The sequence below is a fragment of the Gallinula chloropus genome (assembly GCF_964237585.1).
Source record: "Gallinula chloropus genome assembly, chromosome: 15".
NCBI lineage: Eukaryota > Metazoa > Chordata > Aves > Gruiformes > Rallidae > Gallinula > Gallinula chloropus.
Genome location: NC_140100.1, coordinates 17,306,633 through 17,323,208, shown reverse-complemented (window position 1 = coordinate 17,323,208; position 16,576 = coordinate 17,306,633). Strand labels below are relative to the sequence as shown.

The following is a 16,576-nucleotide window of genomic DNA, read 5'->3' as shown; positions in this document are numbered from 1 at the left end:
CGCGCCTACCCCGCAGAGCCCGCCCCGACACCATGCATTCGCTGGAGGAGCCGCTGGATCTCAAACTGAGCATCTCCAAGCTGCGAACTGCCCGGGAGAAGCGGGGTCCCCCCGGTCCCAGACCCCGCGGTCCCCAGCGCTCGGACGCCCCGCCGGCCGGGGATGGCCGCGGGGGGAGCCGGGGGGGTCGCCGGGCAGTGCCGACCTCACCGTCCCCAGGTCTCCTGGCACACTCCGGGCTGGCGGAGCCGCGGGACGGGCGCTTCCCCGCCGCCCCGGTGCTGGACCTCAGCCTCTCCCCCCGCTCCGGCGGGGAGTCCCCGGCCGGCAGCGCCTCGCTCTCCCCCGAGCGCCGGGGCAGCGGGGACCTGCCCGGCCCCCTCACCCCCCACGTAAGTACGGCTGCCTCTGTGTGTTTTCCCCCCCGCGATGCCCCCAGCCGTGGGGGCTGTGCCCGCAGCGGTGCTCCCGGCCTTGGCGGCGAGCCCGGCGCTGCCGGAGCCCGTGACGCAGCGGCCCCCCCCTCTCCCACCCCCTGCTCCGGTGTGTACACACACCCTGGGGTCAACGGCCCCCCCGCCCCGACCCCACTGGCATCCCCGGGAGTGGGAGGGTGTCGTCTCGGGGGGGGGGGGGCTCTGAGGGGCTCGGGGGGGGCTCCATTGCCCACCGTGCCCTCCCCGCTCGGGCTCTGTTCCAGGATTTCCAGTCCCTGCGCTACATCGACGGCCTTCCCAGCTCCTTCCAGTTCTTCCTGCCGCTGGGGGCAGGGGGGGCCCTGCACCTGCCCCCTGCCGCCTTCCTGCCCCCCAGCAAGGAGAAACGCCTCCCCTCCGAGCTGCCCCTGCCCAAGCAGCTCGTCTGCCGCTGGTCCAAGGTCAGCAGGGAGGGATGGGGGGGGTATGAGGCTGGGGGATGTGCAGAAGCCTTGTGGGGCTGGGATTGGGGATAGAAGACGGGGAGGCCATGCAGGGGCATTGCCAGGATGGGGGGCACAGAGGGGCGTTTTGGGGCTGGGGAGAGGATATAGGCCTGAAAAGCCACAATAGAGCTTTGTGAGACTTGGGGCGGGGGGCATGGGGGCACGTGGGGAGAGGTGAAGGCTGGACTGGGCATGTTGGAGAGCTGGGGGCCATGAAGAGGGGCCAGAGGTTTGATATGGGGCTGGTATGTGTGTGTGTGTCATGCAGATGCTTTGTTGCAGATGGTGATATAGGGCTGGGATATCACACAGGGGCGTTGCTGGGGGTGGGGCGCACACAGGCCCACTTTGGGGGTCATGCAAAGGGCTGTTACCATCTCCCCAGATGGATGGGAGATAGGGGTGGGTGAGGGGCAGGGTCTGGCCCTGGTGGGGGCCCCAAGGTGCTGGGCCCCCTCACCTCCAACCCCCAGCATCCCCCCCTACAGTGCAACCAGTTCTTCGACCTCCTGCAAGACCTGGTGGACCACGTCAACGACTTCCACGTCAAACCCGAGAAGGACGCGGGGTACTGCTGCCACTGGGAGGGCTGCGCCCGCCACGGCAGGGGCTTCAACGCCAGGTGGGCTGGGGGGAGATCACCATGCCTCCCTCCGACATGGGGTGCAAGGTCCTGGGGGGGCTGGATGATCATCCTGTCCTGGGTGTCCAGGTCCCCCCAGCCCATAGTCAGGGACAAGGAGATGTCCTGGGGGCTGACACATCCCCCTCAACACCCCCCCCAACCCTGGCAGGTACAAGATGCTGATCCACATCCGGACGCACACCAACGAGAAGCCGCATCGCTGCCCCACCTGCAACAAGAGCTTCTCCCGCCTGGAGAACCTAAAAATCCACAACCGCTCGCACACAGGTCAGTGCAGGGCCCTGTGCTCACCCTGGGATGAAGGAGCTTGGGCTTGGGAGGGGGGATGACACGACCCAGCAGGGGGGACACAGGCAGACGGGGAGCCTGCCCCTGTCAGCCCTGGCGCTGTGCCGTCCCGCAGGCGAGAAGCCCTACATCTGCCCCTACGAAGGCTGCAACAAGCGTTACTCCAACTCCAGCGACCGCTTCAAGCACACCCGCACCCACTACGTGGAGAAGCCCTACTCCTGCAAGATGCCGGGCTGCCACAAGCGCTACACCGACCCCAGCTCCCTCCGCAAGCACATCAAAGCCCACGGCCATTTCGTCTCCCCTGAGCACCCGGAGATGCTCAAGGTCCACCCACCTCCCAAAACGCCCCTGGGGTCAGCAGAGGTGCCCTACGTTAACGGGGCGCAGCTCGTGATCCCCAACCCCGCCGCCCTCTTTGCTCCCCCAGGGCTGCCGGCGTTGCCCATCCCTTTGGCGCCCGCACCGCTCGACCTCAGCGCCTTGGGCTGCGGTGCCGCCGGCGCGCTGCCCGCCCTGCCCGGCCCCGTCCTCCCGCTCAGTGGTGGCCCCTTGAACTTGGCCAAGAGCCCGCTGCTGCCCTCGCCCTTCACGGCTGGGCTGGGGCTGCCCGTCATGTCGCTGCTGGCCGGCGGGGCCAAGGCCGAGGGGGAGAAGGGCGGCGGGGCCGAGGGGCGGCTGCCCAAGGTGGGCAAGGGGCCGGAGAGCCGTAAGGAGAGGTGCGAAAGGACGGAGCCGGGGCGGCCACGGGTGCCCCCTGAAAACCTGGCGCTGCTGCCAGGGGCCGTGCTCGACCTCTCGTCCGGTGTGGGCTCGGGGGGCAGCCCCGAGGTGCTGCCCCCCGGCTGGGTGCTCATCCCCCCTGGCTCCCTGCTGCTCAAACCCGCTGCCGTCAATTGAGGGGTCTGACTGAGGGGTCTGACGATGCCCGGGGCCGGCCGCCGGCCTGGCGGGCAGATCCCACTCCCTGGGGGGTGGGTGGGGGGCATCACCCCCTCCTCCTCCTCCTCCTCCTCCTCCTCCTCCTCCTCCTCCTCCTCCTCCTCCTCCTCCTCCTCCTCACTGCAGCCCCCCAGCCCTGGTGGGGCCTCGCTCGCGCTTTTAACCGTCACGAAAGAAGAACGGACTCTTCTGAGAAAAGCAATAATCCTTCGGTGGCCGGAGCTGGCCACAACCCCATGCCAGGGGGCAGCCATGGGGGTACGGGGCAGGGGGGGTGTGGGGGTGTCCCCCTGCCCCCCTCCCCATTTGGGCAACCGGAGATGCCGCTATTTATTTCTCAACCAGCCCACTGCTCTGACAGGGCCCCGGTTGGGCTCATCTGCTGCCGCCGACTTGGCGTCTCCTTGCCCGAGGCCTCAGCATCGCTGGTGCCAGCATGGGGGGGGGGTGTCCCTGCAGCCCCCAGGCTCCTGCCGTGGGGACAGCGGGGGCAACAGCTCAGGGACCAATTGCTCCTGCAGCCCTGAGCTGTACCCAGCCACGCCATCCACCCCCAGCCGGACAGTGTGGCTGCGGGCAGTGCCGTAGCCATGGCCCCTCGGCGCGGTCCTTGCTGTGCCAGGCCCAGCTGGCTGGGCACATAGACCGGCCCGGTGCCCACCCAACATCCCTCCTGCTCCCCTTGCTGCCTCCCCGGCCCTCCCCGTGACAAGGCACACGGCCACGTGTGCCGCTTGCCGCGCCGGCTCCGCGCCGGGGCAGAGCCACCCTGATTAGCTACGTTCATACCTAACTGCGTACCGCGAGCACATGCGGGCAGCGGGCAGCGCGGGCAGGACTCCCCCAGCGAGGTTCCCCCATCAGCCCCTTCCCCAGGTGCCAGGGTGGGCAGGAGCAGGCAGCGTGCCCGGCCTCCACGCGGGCAGCGCCTGGAGCCTCCCCCGGCGCATGCAGGGGGGTCCCACGTACATCCGGCTGCCGGGCAGAACCCCTGCCCACCGCTTTCTCCGAAAGAGTTGGGGGATGGATGCGTCTCTCCCCCCAGTCATGCCCCCCTTCCCCGCTGGAAGGAGCCCCCAGCCCCGCGGGGAGCCGGTCTCCCTGCCCTCACCCTCCTGGGGCCGGGGTGCGGCGGCCGCCCGGCGCTGCCCCAGCCCCAGCATGGCCGCGGGCCATCGACCAGGCCGCCCCGGCCGGTGCACGGTGTACGTTTCCTCGCTCCTTCGTTGGTTTGTTGTTGCACATTCCAGGACATCAGTATTTTAACGGTCTCCAAGTGCCTTTCTATCGTAGTTTCTGGGTTGTTTTTGTTTCCCCCCCCCCCCAGTTGGGCTCCATCGCTGTTAGCGTAGCGTTTAAGGACTGCAGAAGTAAGAGATAAGCTAACGACTATAACACTATATTCCTCCAGGGGAGAGGAAGTTTATTAAGAAAACAATAAAGTGAAGTTGAAGTAAGTTCCTGTTTCAGTCCGCGGTGGCGGCGAGGGCCACCATCAACCCACGGTGGGGGCAGAGCCATGGGACAGAGATGCTCCCCATGCCTGGAGGGCATGGCTGGCTGTTGGACCCCCCAGCTCAGTCCCCACACTGTGGGGCAGCCGTGGTAACGGCACAGAGCTCCCGGCGCTCTCGTGGTACAGAGCCAGAGGTATCCCTGTGCCTGGGCCAAGAGCATCCAAAGCAACCACGAAAATAGCTCTTGCACCACCCCCCACCGGGTGCCATTCGAGCCCTGGCAACCCTCAGTGCCCTGGGGACAGCCCTTCTTTCCCAGCCACCGCCCCCCTCCTCCTCCCTAGGGCAACACCCAGCCCTGCCAGCGCCTCGTGGGGGCTGATCCCCTCCAGGGCAGGGGTCCCCTCCCTCCCTGGGGTGCAGAGCAGCCAGGCCAGGTGCTGGAGGACATGGTGTTTATTGGTGACCTATAAGTTAAGGGTGAGGGGCTGTGGGGGCAGCAGGAGTCACGTTTCAGCTTTCCAGCCCTTCTCCTTCTCGTCCTTGGCCTGGATGCGGAGCTCCTCGTCCAGCCGCTCCTTGGCTCTCACCACCTGCGGGACACGGGGACGAGGTGATGCTGTGATGTGGAGGGACAGGGCTGCCCCCTTCCCCCTCCCCCGTGGTGAGGCTCAGGCTTTGCTCTCCTGAACTGCAGACAGAGGAGGGTGCTGGGTGGGGTGGGGGGAAGGCACTGGGGACCCTCTGCTCACCTTGGACTGCAGGTAGAAGGAGCCTCCCACTGACTTGTCATTCACCTTGAACAAGTGGTCGTAGTTCTGCCAAAAAGAAGCTCCCTCTCAGGTTTGGCTTCTTCACCTTCCCCAGCCCCAAACCCCAGTGGCATCCTGCTCCCCAGGGCAGTGCTGGAAGTGACAAGGGAGACGGTGGGGACATGGCTAGCTCTGCCTGAGCCCCCAGTGTGTCCCCATGCTCCCAGATCAGTGCCTCTGGGAAGCCCACATCCCCTTCCTGGAGCAGCACTGCCAGGCCAATGCAGGGGCCACGGCCCGCAAGCTGCTAATGCCTGTGAGCTGCCAGCATGCACCCAGGGGAACCCTGAACTGGGATTAACTGGGCCCAGCACCGCACCCACACTCCCTCCAGGGACCAGCTGTCACCCCACGCCAGGCTGCAGGGAGGGCAGGGCCCGGCCAGCACCATCCTCCCCAGCCTGGAGGGAGCCTCTACCTTCTGGATCTCCTCTGGGTTGAGGTTTGAGACGTTGAGGATCTGCTGAGCTTCCTGGAGGCTGATGCCGGTGATCCTGGAGGCGGCTGCAGACTGGGGCCTCTCCGAGCGCCCTCGTGCATCGGCCGCCGCTCGGCTCGCTGCCCAGAGACACCCAGGGGGTGAGTCCCCAACCACGCTGCCCACCCCCACCCTTCCCTTTGGGGGCCCCCAGGGCTACACATCGTTAGCCCAGTGCTGGGATGCAGGTGCTGGCCATAGGCCTGGTGGGTGGCCCCTCGGGGTATGGCCCCGGGGAGCAGCGTCGTGTCCCGGGGCAGGGTGGAAGGGGGGTGTGGGGGGTGTGTGAGTGCAGCTGGGCTGCGGGCAGGGCCGGGGGGGCTGCGTGCTGCCCAGGGCAGCTCGACTCGTACCTGCCAACTCCTGGCGCAGCGCCCGCATGAAGGCCCGCCCGACCACCTGGGCCCCGACCAGGATGATCTGTGCCAGGTACTTGGCCTGCGGGGACAACGCTGCTGTCACCGGGCCCGCTCCGTCCCCCGGCCCAGCCCCTCCCCGGCTCCTGGCTCGGCCCGGCCCTGTCCCCTCTCCCCAGGCCCCTCGCAGCGCCCCGGGCCTGCCCGGCATCACCCGCCGCCGCTCCGGGCCCTCTGCCCTGCCCCTGCCCCTGCCCCCCTTCCCTCCCTCCCCGGCTCTGCCCCGCCCCGCCCTGTCCTCCGCCTCCCCGGGCCCGTGTCAGCTGCCCCGGGGCCGGTCCCCCCGCCCCGTCCCGTCCCGTCCCCGCTCACCATGGCGCCGCCGCCGCTTCCGCCCGCGGCTGTCACGGGGTGAGGGAGCGAAGGGCACGGAGGCCACAGAGGCGTGGGAGGAGCGGGACGGCGCGTCTCGCTCTCCCGCGGCGGGCACAGCGCCTCCTGCCGGCTGCCCCCACCCCGGGAGGACCCGCCGCTGGCTGGCCGGAGCCGCGCATGCGCAGTGGCGGGACCTCGGGCGGGACGGGGGGCGGGAAGCGGAGGAGTCCCAGGCCGCGGCCTTGCCCCGGTACCGGCTCCCTGGGGGGGGTCCCTGTGTTTACCCGCCCCCCGCCCGGAATCACGACAGGAGGCGGGTGCTGGTGCAGCAGTTTTAATGGCGGGGCCTGCCCGCGCTGGGGCTGCGCGGCCTGAGGCGGGGCGCGGCCTGAGGCCCAGCCGGGCCGGGCCCCGCCGCGCTGCATCTTCCCGTCCCTCTTCGTCCGGGGGCTCCTCGGCCTGGTCCAGCGGAGTGTCGGGGCGCGGCCTAGTCCTGCGGGAGGCCCGATGTGGGGGGTGAGGGGCGCGGCGGGGCCGGCCCGGCCCCCCACCCAGGGGGACGAACCCTCCACCCAGCACCTACCCACTCGGCCTCGTCAACCCCCTCGAAGGAGTCCTGGGGCAGCGGGTCGTCCCGGTTGCCCAGCCGGGCCACCATGGCACTCAGGAGCTGTGGGGAGCGCAGAACAGAGCCGTAGGGCCTTGGGGCATCGCCCCCGGCCCCGGCCCTGCAGCAGCAAGGTGGTCCCAGGGTGCCCCAGCACCCACCTCCTCCTTTTTCTGCTCATCAGACTTCTCCTCCAGGTACACAGACGCAGGGACGAACTTGCGTGCTGGAGCCTCCTTGGGTGCCTCGCTCACTGGGAGAGCAGTGTCGCCGTGGGGCAGGCGGGCTTTGCCCCACGGCTGACATGCATGGGCCCCCCCCTACACCCATTCCCCCAGGCCTGGAGCCCTCTCCTTACCCCCACACACCCACCTGGAGTCATGTTGGTTGGCCGCAGGCTGATGCGGCGCTGCTGCCCGTCCTCCCCTGCCAGCCAGGCGCTGCCACCAAGGGCCGGCTCCCACCAGACGCGTGTGGGCGGGTAGATATCATCCTGGAAATACTCCTTCTGCGGGGGCAAAGGGTGCTGAGGAAGGGTTCCCTGACTCCTACAGCCTCCCCAAAAGGCAGCTGGGCCCTATCCCACTTTACCTTGACACGTGGCACGCAGAAAGCCACCGGCTCGAGGGAGCTCTGCCCGAGGCGCAGTGCCCGGGTGAACTCCACATCCCGCACCTCGCACGCGGTTTTGGGCAGGAAGACAAAGCCCTGATAGGGTAGAGGCATGAGCGGGGCTTGCTGCAGGTCTGACAGCGCAGGCAGGGGGGGCAGGGACAGGCAGCGCTGCCCTGGCAGCTCCCCTCCTTTACCTTGTGGGGTTCATTGGAGGTGAAGCTGTTACACTCAAGGAAATAAGGGGGCTCGGGTGTCACCTCGTAGATGAAGACTCTGGTGTCACCCTGGGGATGGAGCAAGATGTTGGGGCTGGTAGGGGGGTGCATGGAGGGTCCCTCTGCACTGCTGGGGTGCTGAGGTAGCTGCCCTCTAATTTTTTTTTGGGGTGCAAGTCCTCACCTTGCCAGTGAGGAAGACAACACTGGTATCCTCGTCGTAGAAGGGCAGGAGGGTGGAAGGAGCCACGTCAAGGCCGAGGACAGACAAGGGTCCCTCAGGCAGAGCCTGTGCTCGGTACAGGAGGATCCTCCTCTCGCTGCGGCTGTGAGGAGGTGATGGTGGAGGGGTGAGGGTCACACACCTGGTTGCACGGTGTCCCTTGGGGACCCCTGGTGTGTTCCCCTCTTTACCTATCAAAGCCAGACACGAGGAGGTAGTTGCCACCGCAAACCCAAACCAGGCGTGCTCCACGGCTCCCCTCGGGACCCGGACCCTCCTGCATGGGGTGAAGGTCACTCTGCCTGCTCAGAGACAGCTGCAGGTGCGGGCAGGTGCCTGCTGAGGGGTTCTCCCCCCTCATCCTGCAGGCACCTGCTGGCACTCCTTGCTCTCCATCCCATCCCCATCACCGTGACCATACCTGCTGAGGCAGAGGGCTGCACCGGGGCTCGTAAAGCCGTATCCGCCCGTCTTTGCTCACGGTCGCCAGCTTCTTCCCATCAGGGCTCCAGGCCAAGCTGAAGATCTGGAGGGATGCAAAGGGTGTCCCCTTCCTGGCCAAGATGCACCCCACAGGTGTCCCCACACATGTCATCTCTTACCTGATCGGTGTGTCCCCGCAGGCACAAGGTTTCCCGGCCTGATCTCAGGTCCCAGATCCGTACAGTCATGTCGTAGGAAGAGGAAACCAAGAGGTCAGATGCCAGCGGGTGGAAGCGGATGGAGTAGATCTTCTCCGTGTGACCTGGTAAAGGTGAGTGGTGCGTGGCTGTCCCCATCTTTGGCGGGATGGGGACACCCCCAAGCTGGTTTGTCCCCAATGTGGGGGGTGCTTTGTGCGCCTCCCCACACACCCCTCACCTTGGAGGACGGCTTCAGGCTCCCGCAGGGTCTCCTGCAGCCCTCCCTCGGGGACCCGCCATAGCCGGATCTTGGCATCTTCACCCGCTGCGGCACCAAAACAGATGGGCAGTGGTTAATATGGTGACCTGGTGGGCCTGGCGCTGGGGGGAGCTGGCCTGGTGTGCTCTCCTGGGGACGGTGTGCGTACCAACAGCCAGGCGCCGCGGGTCGAAGGGGTCCCAGGAGAGGTCGGCCACCGCCGTGCCGTTCTGGATGGTGGGCACGGCCGTATCGGGGAGTCGGCCTGGCTTGGAGAGCTGTGGGAGAGAGGCAGGGGGTGACCCGCACTGCGCCCAGCGGCGCCGTGCCGGCTGCCGCGCTGCGCCGGGGTACCTCGAGGATGGCGATCTGGCCACCGGCAGACAGCAGAGGGAGGGCGACGCGGTGGTGGTTGGCGCAGAAGCCGTCGCACTCGCCGGGTGTGGTGAGGCTGAGCCCCCGCAGGTTGGTGAGGTGGGTGTCGCGGTGCAGCACCCTGCCCTGCGTGTGCCGGAAGCGGGAGCTGGGCCCTGGTGCAGGTGAGGGATGCGTGAGCGCCCTGGCGTGGCCCCAGACGGGGGATGCTGAGCCCACCCTGCTACCTACTCACCCAAAATACTCTGCAGGGACTTCTGGCTGGGGCTGCTGGCGAAGCCGCTGGTGGGGCCGGTGCTGGCTGAGAGCGAGGCCGGTGAGGATGGCGAGGAGTAGCTGCTGCCCTCCTATGGGAGAGAGTGTGGGTGGGCAGGAGGGGCTGGCATCCCCTTCCCTGTGGGACAAGAGCAGAGGGGACCCCCTAACCCTTCGTGCCCCATGCTCACACTTCGGTCGGCATCAGGTCCGGTGGAGCTGGCATCAGCTGCCTGCAGCGGTGTGCAGGTGATGACAGGGGAGCTGAAGGTCTCTGTGGGTCTCCGAGCGGGGTGCAGGCTCACCCTCCCCACCTGCTGACAGGCACAGTGATGGGCAGGGGGTGGTGGCAGCCCCGGGCGATGCCACCGATGGGAACACCTCCGTGAGTGACACTGACCTGCTGGTTGTCCCCTGCCCACCATGCCTGGGCACCTGTGGCTGGCACTGTCCCGGCACAGTCAGGGAACAGATCCTCATGGAAGTCCTGGTTGGACTGTGGGAGAGAGGATGGGGCAAGGTGGGTGTCCCCAGACCCTCCCCTCCTGTCACCAGCTGGCACCACCTGGCCCGGAGCACCCCTGGGCACCCCGGGGCACCCCAGGCCCTCCAGCCACACAGCCCGGTCACTGCGAGCTGCATGCCGAGGCCTGTAGGTGTCAGACACTGCCTGGCGTTGGGCTGCCTATGCACCCCTGAACAGCCAGCCTCCCAAACAGCACCCAGCTCCAGCACCGTGGGGTGTGCATGGGTGTAGAAGGGTGCAGGGGGTGCACCATGGCTCGCAGCACCCAGCCCCAGTGCCCATGTTTCACTACCCAGCCTGCAGCTTCAAGGCACCTGGGGTTCAGGATCTGGCATCCAGGGTCCTGCCTCCAACGCCCAAATTTCAGACACTTTAAGTTGCTGTAAGCACCCAGCATTCAAAATCTGACACCCAGCACCCACTGCAAAACAGCACCCAGCACCCACTGCACAACACCCAGCTTTCAGGTTCTGTTTCCCAGTACACCCACCCTCCTGCTTGTTCTCCACCATCAGCACCCAGGTTTTACCTCCTCTCCTACTCCCTCCAGGCTGGGGACCGGGGTCCCCCCACACCCATGCGCCCTTCATCACCCAGTGCTGTTGAGGTGGCACCTGCCAGGTGGCAGCACCCCCCTTACCTTGCGTGGCACCAGGTAGCTGACGGGGACGAGGGCGGTGTCGGTGAGCTGCAGGACACGGAGCACCTCGCAGGCCATGACATCCAGGGCCAGGCGTGGCACGGCGGCCAGGCCGCGGGTGCTGCCCTCCGTCCGGCACTGGGTCACTGGGGGACAGGGTGGGCGTGGAGCAGGCAGTGCAGGCAGGGACAGGGCCCCTGGGGCTGCGGGCAGGGATGTGTCCTGCTTACCTTGCGTGAGCGCTGGCTGCGCAGTGGCCACCTCGAAGCAGTACAAGAGGTTTTCTCCCTGGAAGGGATGGAGGGGATGGGGCATGAGGATGACTGTGGGGAGCACCCTGCTGCACCCCCCGCATCCCTCTTGCACCCATGTGCACCCTGCTGTGCCTCACTACACACCCAGCAAGCTTCTGCATCCTCCTGCATCCCGCTGTACCCTCCTGCACCCTCCTTTACACCCGGCCGCACCCCCCTGCACCCACATGCACCCCTCACGTACCCCCTGCACCCCTCTGGACCCTTCTGCACCCATGAGCACCTCACTGCAGCCCACTGTGCCCCGCTGCACCTCACCACACCCTGCTGCCCCCCCTTGCACCCTGCTCCCATGGGACCTCACCTTCCCCGCCAGCACCAGCAGCCCCGTGTCAGCGTCGTACAGTGGGATGGCCGCGCTGCGAGGGAAGGAGGGTGCTGAGCCCATCGGTGCAGCACCCTGACGGCTGCAGGGACAGACCCTGCACCTTCCCCCAGCGGTGCTCACCCAGGGCTCACCCCACTCAGGGGCAGCACGGGGCAGGATCAGGCCCTGCCCGTGGCAGGAGGGCAGTGCCGGTGCCCGGCGTTGCCCTCGGTGTGCCAGGCTGCTCCCCTGACTTACAGCCCCCCACAGCACAGCCCTCACCATCCCACCCTGGGGAGACAGGTCTGCAGGGGGATGGCGCCTCTGGCTGCTTCCAGCCCCAGCCACGAAGCCGTGCCCAGCTGCGGGGCATAAAGCTCCCAGCCCTGGGCCCGGCGCCCAGCCGTGGCACCCAGCCCCACTCCGGGAAGCCACCGGCACCCACAGGGGAGCCTCGGGGCTGGCCGGGCCGGCTGGGCCGGTTTCCTGCCTGCTGCCTCACCCGTGCCAGCCAGCCCGGGGAGCACCCGTGGCCGGGGCTGTGCCAGCTGGAGCGTGTCCCTGCTCCCTGTCCTGCGCCCTTGCCCAGACTGCAGCCAGAAGGTGCTTGGGGCTGGAGGGGACGTGGCTGGGGACGCACTTAGTGGCTGGTGTGAGGGGCCAGTGGCCAGGGGGTACTGAGGAGACCACGACTGGGGCAATTCTTGGTGGCTGGGGCACAGGAGTGCAGAGCCACCTCTCCGCCTTCCCTGGCAGGCAGAGAACAAAGGGACAATCTGTTACTTCTGGGGTGACAGTTCCCGTGGCTGTGCCGAGGGGAGGGAGCCGTGCCGTGCCAGCGCTTTGCACCACGCAGCTCCGAGGAAATACGGTGAAACCAAGGCTGTGCCACCCTCCCACCCCAGCAGGTCCCCGTGGCACAAGACACGGTCGCTATGGCACAGTCCTGCTCTAGGACTGTTGGCACAACGTAGACAAACACTGCCAGGGTGGCCGCGGCAGGCGCCGGGGTGCCGTGCCAAAGCGCAGTCCCTGTCACCAGCAGTTCTGGTCACCACCACTGCTGCGACCGTCGGGGTCCAGGGTTGGGACAAGGGCACCCTGGGTGCCTGGTTGTCCCAGCCTGGCCTGTGCCATCCTCCTGGGGCTGAACGGGGAGTCCTGCCGCACCCGGCACAGCTCTGCCATGGCTGGGGCATGGGGACAGCCCTCTGAGGGCCACAAACCGCCCCCCATCCCCCAGCGGAGGGTGATGGGTGTTCTCGGGATGTCAGGGGCACGGGGGTACCAGGACACCGGGGCCCATGGGTGCTGAGGTCCCCAGTTACCCTGGGTGCACTGGTATTGGGGTTCCTGGGGTGCCATAAACCCCCAGCCTTGGTGTTATCAGGAGGATTGGGGGTGGCAAGGGTGCGATACCTGCACCCACCCCTGTGCCTACATGCGTACCCAGCAGGGGTGCCGGGATCCCAGGCACCCCGGCCCCAAGGATGCTGGGGCTCCTGGGAGGCTTCTGGAGCTGCCGGCGGCCCTGGGGTCCCGGCCCTGGGTGTCCCTGGGGGGGTCCTGGAGCTGCTGGGGGTCCCGGGGTCCCGGCGGGTCCCGGCGGTCCCGGGGGTCCCGCCCCGCGTGGGGCCCCAGGTGCGCAGGGGGCGGAGCCTTCGGGGCGGTGCTGCCCCGCCCCTTCTCCCAGCAGCCAATGGGAAGGCGGCGGGAGGGCAGGCTCCGCCCCCGCGCTTTTAAAGCCGCCCCCCGCGCCCGGCGCCGCCAGAGAGGGGAGCGTCCGCCCGGCCGCTGGCTGCCGCCGCCATGGACTGACCAGCCCGGCCCGGTCCGGCCCGGCCCGGTGAGTCCCGCGTCCTCGGGCACCGTCGCCCCGGCCCTCCCCTCGCCGCGGGGCCGGCGCCTCGTGGGGCGGCCGCCCACGGGCGGGAGGGGGCTCTGCTGGGTACCCGGGGGCTCAGGGGGGTGGTGGGGCCGGGGGGGCCCGGTGGGCCTCGGCTGGCCCGCGGGCCACCCAGGACTGGCTGGTCTCTCCGGGTGACGGGGTGTCACCCACCCCTCGGCTGCACGCAGGGCACCTGGGGCCAGTGCCCCGGTCCAGGCCTCCCTCAGCTGAGGGTTGGTGTTCACTGAACCAAGGGGCGCCCAGCCTGGGCTGGCAGTGAGGCCTGGACCTGGCTGGGGTGATGGCACTGTCGGGCAGGGACACGGGTGCAGGCAGGGCCCCCAGTCCCCTGCCTGTGCCTGCCCTGTCATGGGATGCACCAGTGTCAGGCCCGGAGACCTTGGCCTGGTGCTGCTCCCGTCACCGGAAAGGGGAGTGATGTGGCCAGGGCTAATGTAGAGCCTTGCTCCCTCCGGCTGCGAATGGGTGGCTGTGACCCATCCTGCCAGCAGAAGGGCTTCAGTACCCCCATGAGACTGGTACAGTCCTAAACTGATCCTGTGCTCACCCTGTCCAGGCAGATGTGGCAGCAGGGCTCGCCCTTTGGGGTCAGGCAGATCTGGGAGCTGCTGGCAGTGGTGTCCACCACCACCCTCTTCAGTGGAGTGCTTGGCCAGGGAGGGCTTTGGCTGCCCTGGCCTTGAGGGCTGGTATCCTGGTTTGCTGACCCAGTGTGGGGCCGAGCGGGGTCCCCAGGCAGTGCTGGTGAGGGTTTTCCCTCCCTGGCTGGCGCAGAGGGACGTGTGCCAGCAAGGCCACCGGCCAGCCTGGCCGTCAGCCGGCAGGGATGTCCTGCTGCTGGCTCCCTGTGCGCTTCATCATCACCTAGTGTGTGATGGGGGGATGCTGGCACCCATCACTCTCCCTGGGTGTGACTTTGGGCCACCGTGGGGTGAGTGTCCCTTCCCATGCTTGGCTCCCATCCAGGACTGGCAGCTGCCATGAGAACCAGTGCATCCCAGCAGCAGCGCTCCAGTTCCAAGACCCTCTCTTCCTAACTAAAAAAGCCCCCCACTCACGTACCCCCGCACACCCACTCCTGACGACGTGATGTGCGCTGGCAGGTTTCATCCTGCTGGGACCAGGGCAGCCAGACTGGCCTGACCCAGCCGGGGCCGTGCCGCTGCCCACACGGTGCTGGGCAGTGCCGCTGTCAGGGATGACACTAATTACTATTTTCCCTCGCGCCACGCCAGGGCCGGGTGGCCTCGCCGGGTGGCCCTGACGCAAGCGCTGCCTGCCCGGCTGGCTCTGCCAGCGGGACGCGGCAGGAGGAAGCGCTCAGGGACGGCCGCGGCCGCCCCACTCACGCCCTAGGAATCTGCCCGTGCTGCCGGGGCCACGCGTGGCGGCATCGCTGGCCTCCTCCCACCCTCCGCTGGCGTTCGGGCTGTTCTGGAGGTGGTTTGGCTGCCGGTAAAGTGGCTCTGCTGGTTTTTCTCCTTGTCGGCACCTGAACTGGGGAGCACAGCCGGGTCAAAGGGGCAGGAGCGGGATGGAGGGGCCTGCGAGCGCCCCGGGGAATGCAATAACCAGGCCTGCATTCCTCTGGGGCTGCTGCGGAAACTTTAATTAAATTGGGAGGAGAGCCCGGGAGGAGGTGGGAGCTGCGGCAGCACAGGGTGGGTTGAGGGGGAGGATTAAGGGTTTAATCCTGTGTGTGTGTCCCCCCAGCCCCGGCTGGGTGTCGGGAGGGGGCACATGCTGACGTGGGCATGTTTTGGGGGGGATGTATAAGGTGGGGGGGGGGGGGGGGAGCAGCGCCTGCGTCCCGCCTGACGAAGGCACTGTGTCCCTGCGGTGATGGGGATGGAGCCTGGCTTTGTGCAGGGCCCCAAGTCCTGCCTGCACCAGTGCCCGCTGACCGAGGAGGCAGCCCACCGGCCTGGCTGCCTGCCGGCAACAACGGTGGCTTTGTTTGGTGGCGGGGCCTTGCTCGCCAGTGCGGGAAGGGAAGGGATGGGACATCCCATCCCGGCTGTGCCTGGTTACTCGGGGAGAACGGCCGTGTCCCGAAGCAGCCAGGAAGGGCAGGGACCCCCAGGAAGGCTCTGTCGGCCCTTCCTGTGCAGGTGTAGCCCTCAACGTACCAATGGCATCGGCCTCATCCTTAAAACGCGTGGTGGGTGTGAAGTGGGGTGTCCCTTGACCAGCCCTTTGCTCTGGGCAGGCGGCAGGACAGCCAGACTGGTGTGGGTGGGGGATGTGCAGCGAAGGGGGGGGACGACACGGTGCTCCCACTCCAGCAGGCTGGCAGGGAAAGGCTGAGCTGGGACTGAGGGAATCTGAGCCCAGATCCTCCCCGCAGCCGGAAAATATGAATAATTCGGCAAATATCTGCGGTGCAGGCGCGGGGGAGCCCAGCCAAGGCAGCAGCAGGCCGCTGGCAGGGCAGCCCTAACACCTCCAGCAGAACCGGGGCCCCCTCTCCACCCTTGGGGACCCCCCAGGGGATGTGGGGAGGCTGTTCCCCCGTCCCCTGTTTCGGAGGGGTGAGCATCCCCCAGAGCCTGGGCCAGGTTAACCCCTCACTGCCTCGAAATAGCATCAGGCCATGGAGGCGGCGCGCAGGCGGGATGCCGGCGTGTGCCGGCAGAGCGGGGCGATGCCGAAGGCGCGGTGGCGGAGGCGTGCGGGTGGAGTGACCGTGCCGGCGTGCCCCGGGCTGTGGTGAGGCAGGGGTGAGCGGCCGTGGCCTGGCCAGCCAAACCTGCCGGGAGCCTGGCAGGCGGGGAGGAAATGCCAGCGTAATTAAAGGGACGAGAGAGACTTGGAGTCAGCAGCTGGTTGCAGCACAGACACGTCAGCGAAACCCGACCTGGCATTGCAAAACCGGGCCTGGCCTGGCCCTGCTGCTCCCCACTGCCCACCCGGGATGCCTGGCATGGCTGGCATGGTGGCACTGGCACGGAGGGATACCTGGCACAGTGGTGGCACTGCGGGCATGCTTAGCACCTTGTGCCCGGGGCTTTGCCTGCCAGCTGGCACCCTTGGGTTGCAGAGGCCACCTTGAGGGCTGGCAGGGTGCTGAGGGTGCCGGCTCCCTGTGTTCCCCCCCCCCACCCCCACCCCAAAAAGTGCTTCACAAGAGCTCTGTGTTGCTTTTCCAGTTCTGCTCAGTCCCCACGCCAGGCACGGATGACTTGGCCGTGCTGTGGGTGTGCCGGACCTGGCAGCGGTGACAGGGGCGGGGGGCTGAGCTGGGGGTGCTGGGCAGGGCCCTTGCTGACAGTGACCCCCTGGATATGGCACAGCTCTCCCCCCAGTGTCGGGGTGCTGACTGCATGGGGGGTGCTTGCAGCACGGGTCACGGCAGGGCAGGGCCAGTCGGGCCAAGTGACTCAGGCAGCTGCGGTGACCCTGCCCAGCGGTGTGGGCGCACCCCACCCT

General features: G+C 67.8%; 3 protein-coding genes across 3 annotated transcripts in view; 1 reads left to right on the top strand and 2 right to left on the bottom strand.

Moving 5' to 3' along the window:
• Positions 1-17: 17 nt before the first annotated feature.
• Positions 18-2,898, top strand: GLIS2 (GLIS family zinc finger 2). The gene is made up of 5 exons (XM_084271290.1): positions 18-392; positions 701-877; positions 1,411-1,544; positions 1,717-1,835; positions 1,972-2,898. Exons 1-5 carry the CDS (start codon positions 33-35, stop codon positions 2,757-2,759), a joined length of 1,578 nt encoding a protein of 525 aa, XP_084127416.1. The 5' UTR covers positions 18-32; the 3' UTR covers positions 2,760-2,898.
• A 1,801-nt stretch (positions 2,899-4,699) lies between these two features.
• On the bottom strand, positions 4,700-6,320 carry PAM16 (presequence translocase associated motor 16). The gene is made up of 5 exons (XM_084271299.1): positions 6,277-6,320; positions 5,902-5,986; positions 5,489-5,628; positions 5,011-5,076; positions 4,700-4,851 (listed from the first exon to the last, which is right to left on the bottom strand). The coding sequence occupies exons 1-5, from the start codon at positions 6,277-6,279 to the stop codon at positions 4,765-4,767; spliced, it is 381 nt and encodes a 126-aa protein (XP_084127425.1). The 5' UTR covers positions 6,280-6,320; the 3' UTR covers positions 4,700-4,764.
• A 286-nt stretch (positions 6,321-6,606) lies between these two features.
• LOC311197479 (coronin-7-like) overlaps positions 6,607-16,576 on the bottom strand; it is a gene marked incomplete at its 5' end in the record, with an annotated part of 37,442 nt that continues 27,472 nt past the window's right edge. Inside the window, 19 exons of the mRNA XM_084271243.1 lie at positions 6,607-6,772; positions 6,863-6,949; positions 7,048-7,139; positions 7,259-7,394; positions 7,478-7,594; positions 7,696-7,785; positions 7,901-8,042; positions 8,131-8,216; positions 8,361-8,465; positions 8,542-8,684; positions 8,801-8,887; positions 8,991-9,099; positions 9,176-9,351; positions 9,432-9,543; positions 9,643-9,765; positions 9,852-9,947; positions 10,618-10,763; positions 10,848-10,905; positions 11,236-11,290. Coding sequence (XP_084127369.1) covers positions 6,767-6,772; positions 6,863-6,949; positions 7,048-7,139; positions 7,259-7,394; positions 7,478-7,594; positions 7,696-7,785; positions 7,901-8,042; positions 8,131-8,216; positions 8,361-8,465; positions 8,542-8,684; positions 8,801-8,887; positions 8,991-9,099; positions 9,176-9,351; positions 9,432-9,543; positions 9,643-9,765; positions 9,852-9,947; positions 10,618-10,763; positions 10,848-10,905; positions 11,236-11,290 — 1,966 coding nt within the window. The 3' untranslated portion in view covers positions 6,607-6,766. The remainder of the gene's footprint in view (positions 6,773-6,862; positions 6,950-7,047; positions 7,140-7,258; positions 7,395-7,477; positions 7,595-7,695; positions 7,786-7,900; positions 8,043-8,130; positions 8,217-8,360; positions 8,466-8,541; positions 8,685-8,800; positions 8,888-8,990; positions 9,100-9,175; positions 9,352-9,431; positions 9,544-9,642; positions 9,766-9,851; positions 9,948-10,617; positions 10,764-10,847; positions 10,906-11,235; positions 11,291-16,576) is intronic.

Coding starts and splice junctions, on each gene's coding strand:
- PAM16 (XM_084271299.1), bottom strand. Junction 5,629..5,901: donor GCTGCGCCAGGAGTTGGCAG/GTACGAGTCGAG, acceptor GTCTCTGGGCAG/CGAGCCGAGCGGCGGCCGAT. Junction 5,077..5,488: donor ACCCAGAGGAGATCCAGAAG/GTAGAGGCTCCC, acceptor TCTTTTTGGCAG/AACTACGACCACTTGTTCAA.
- GLIS2 (XM_084271290.1), top strand. CDS start 33: ATGCATTCGCTGGAGGAGCCGCTGGATCTCAAACTGAGCATCTCCAAG. Junction 393..700: donor CCGGCCCCCTCACCCCCCAC/GTAAGTACGGCT, acceptor GCTCTGTTCCAG/GATTTCCAGTCCCTGCGCTA. Junction 1,836..1,971: donor CCACAACCGCTCGCACACAG/GTCAGTGCAGGG, acceptor GCCGTCCCGCAG/GCGAGAAGCCCTACATCTGC.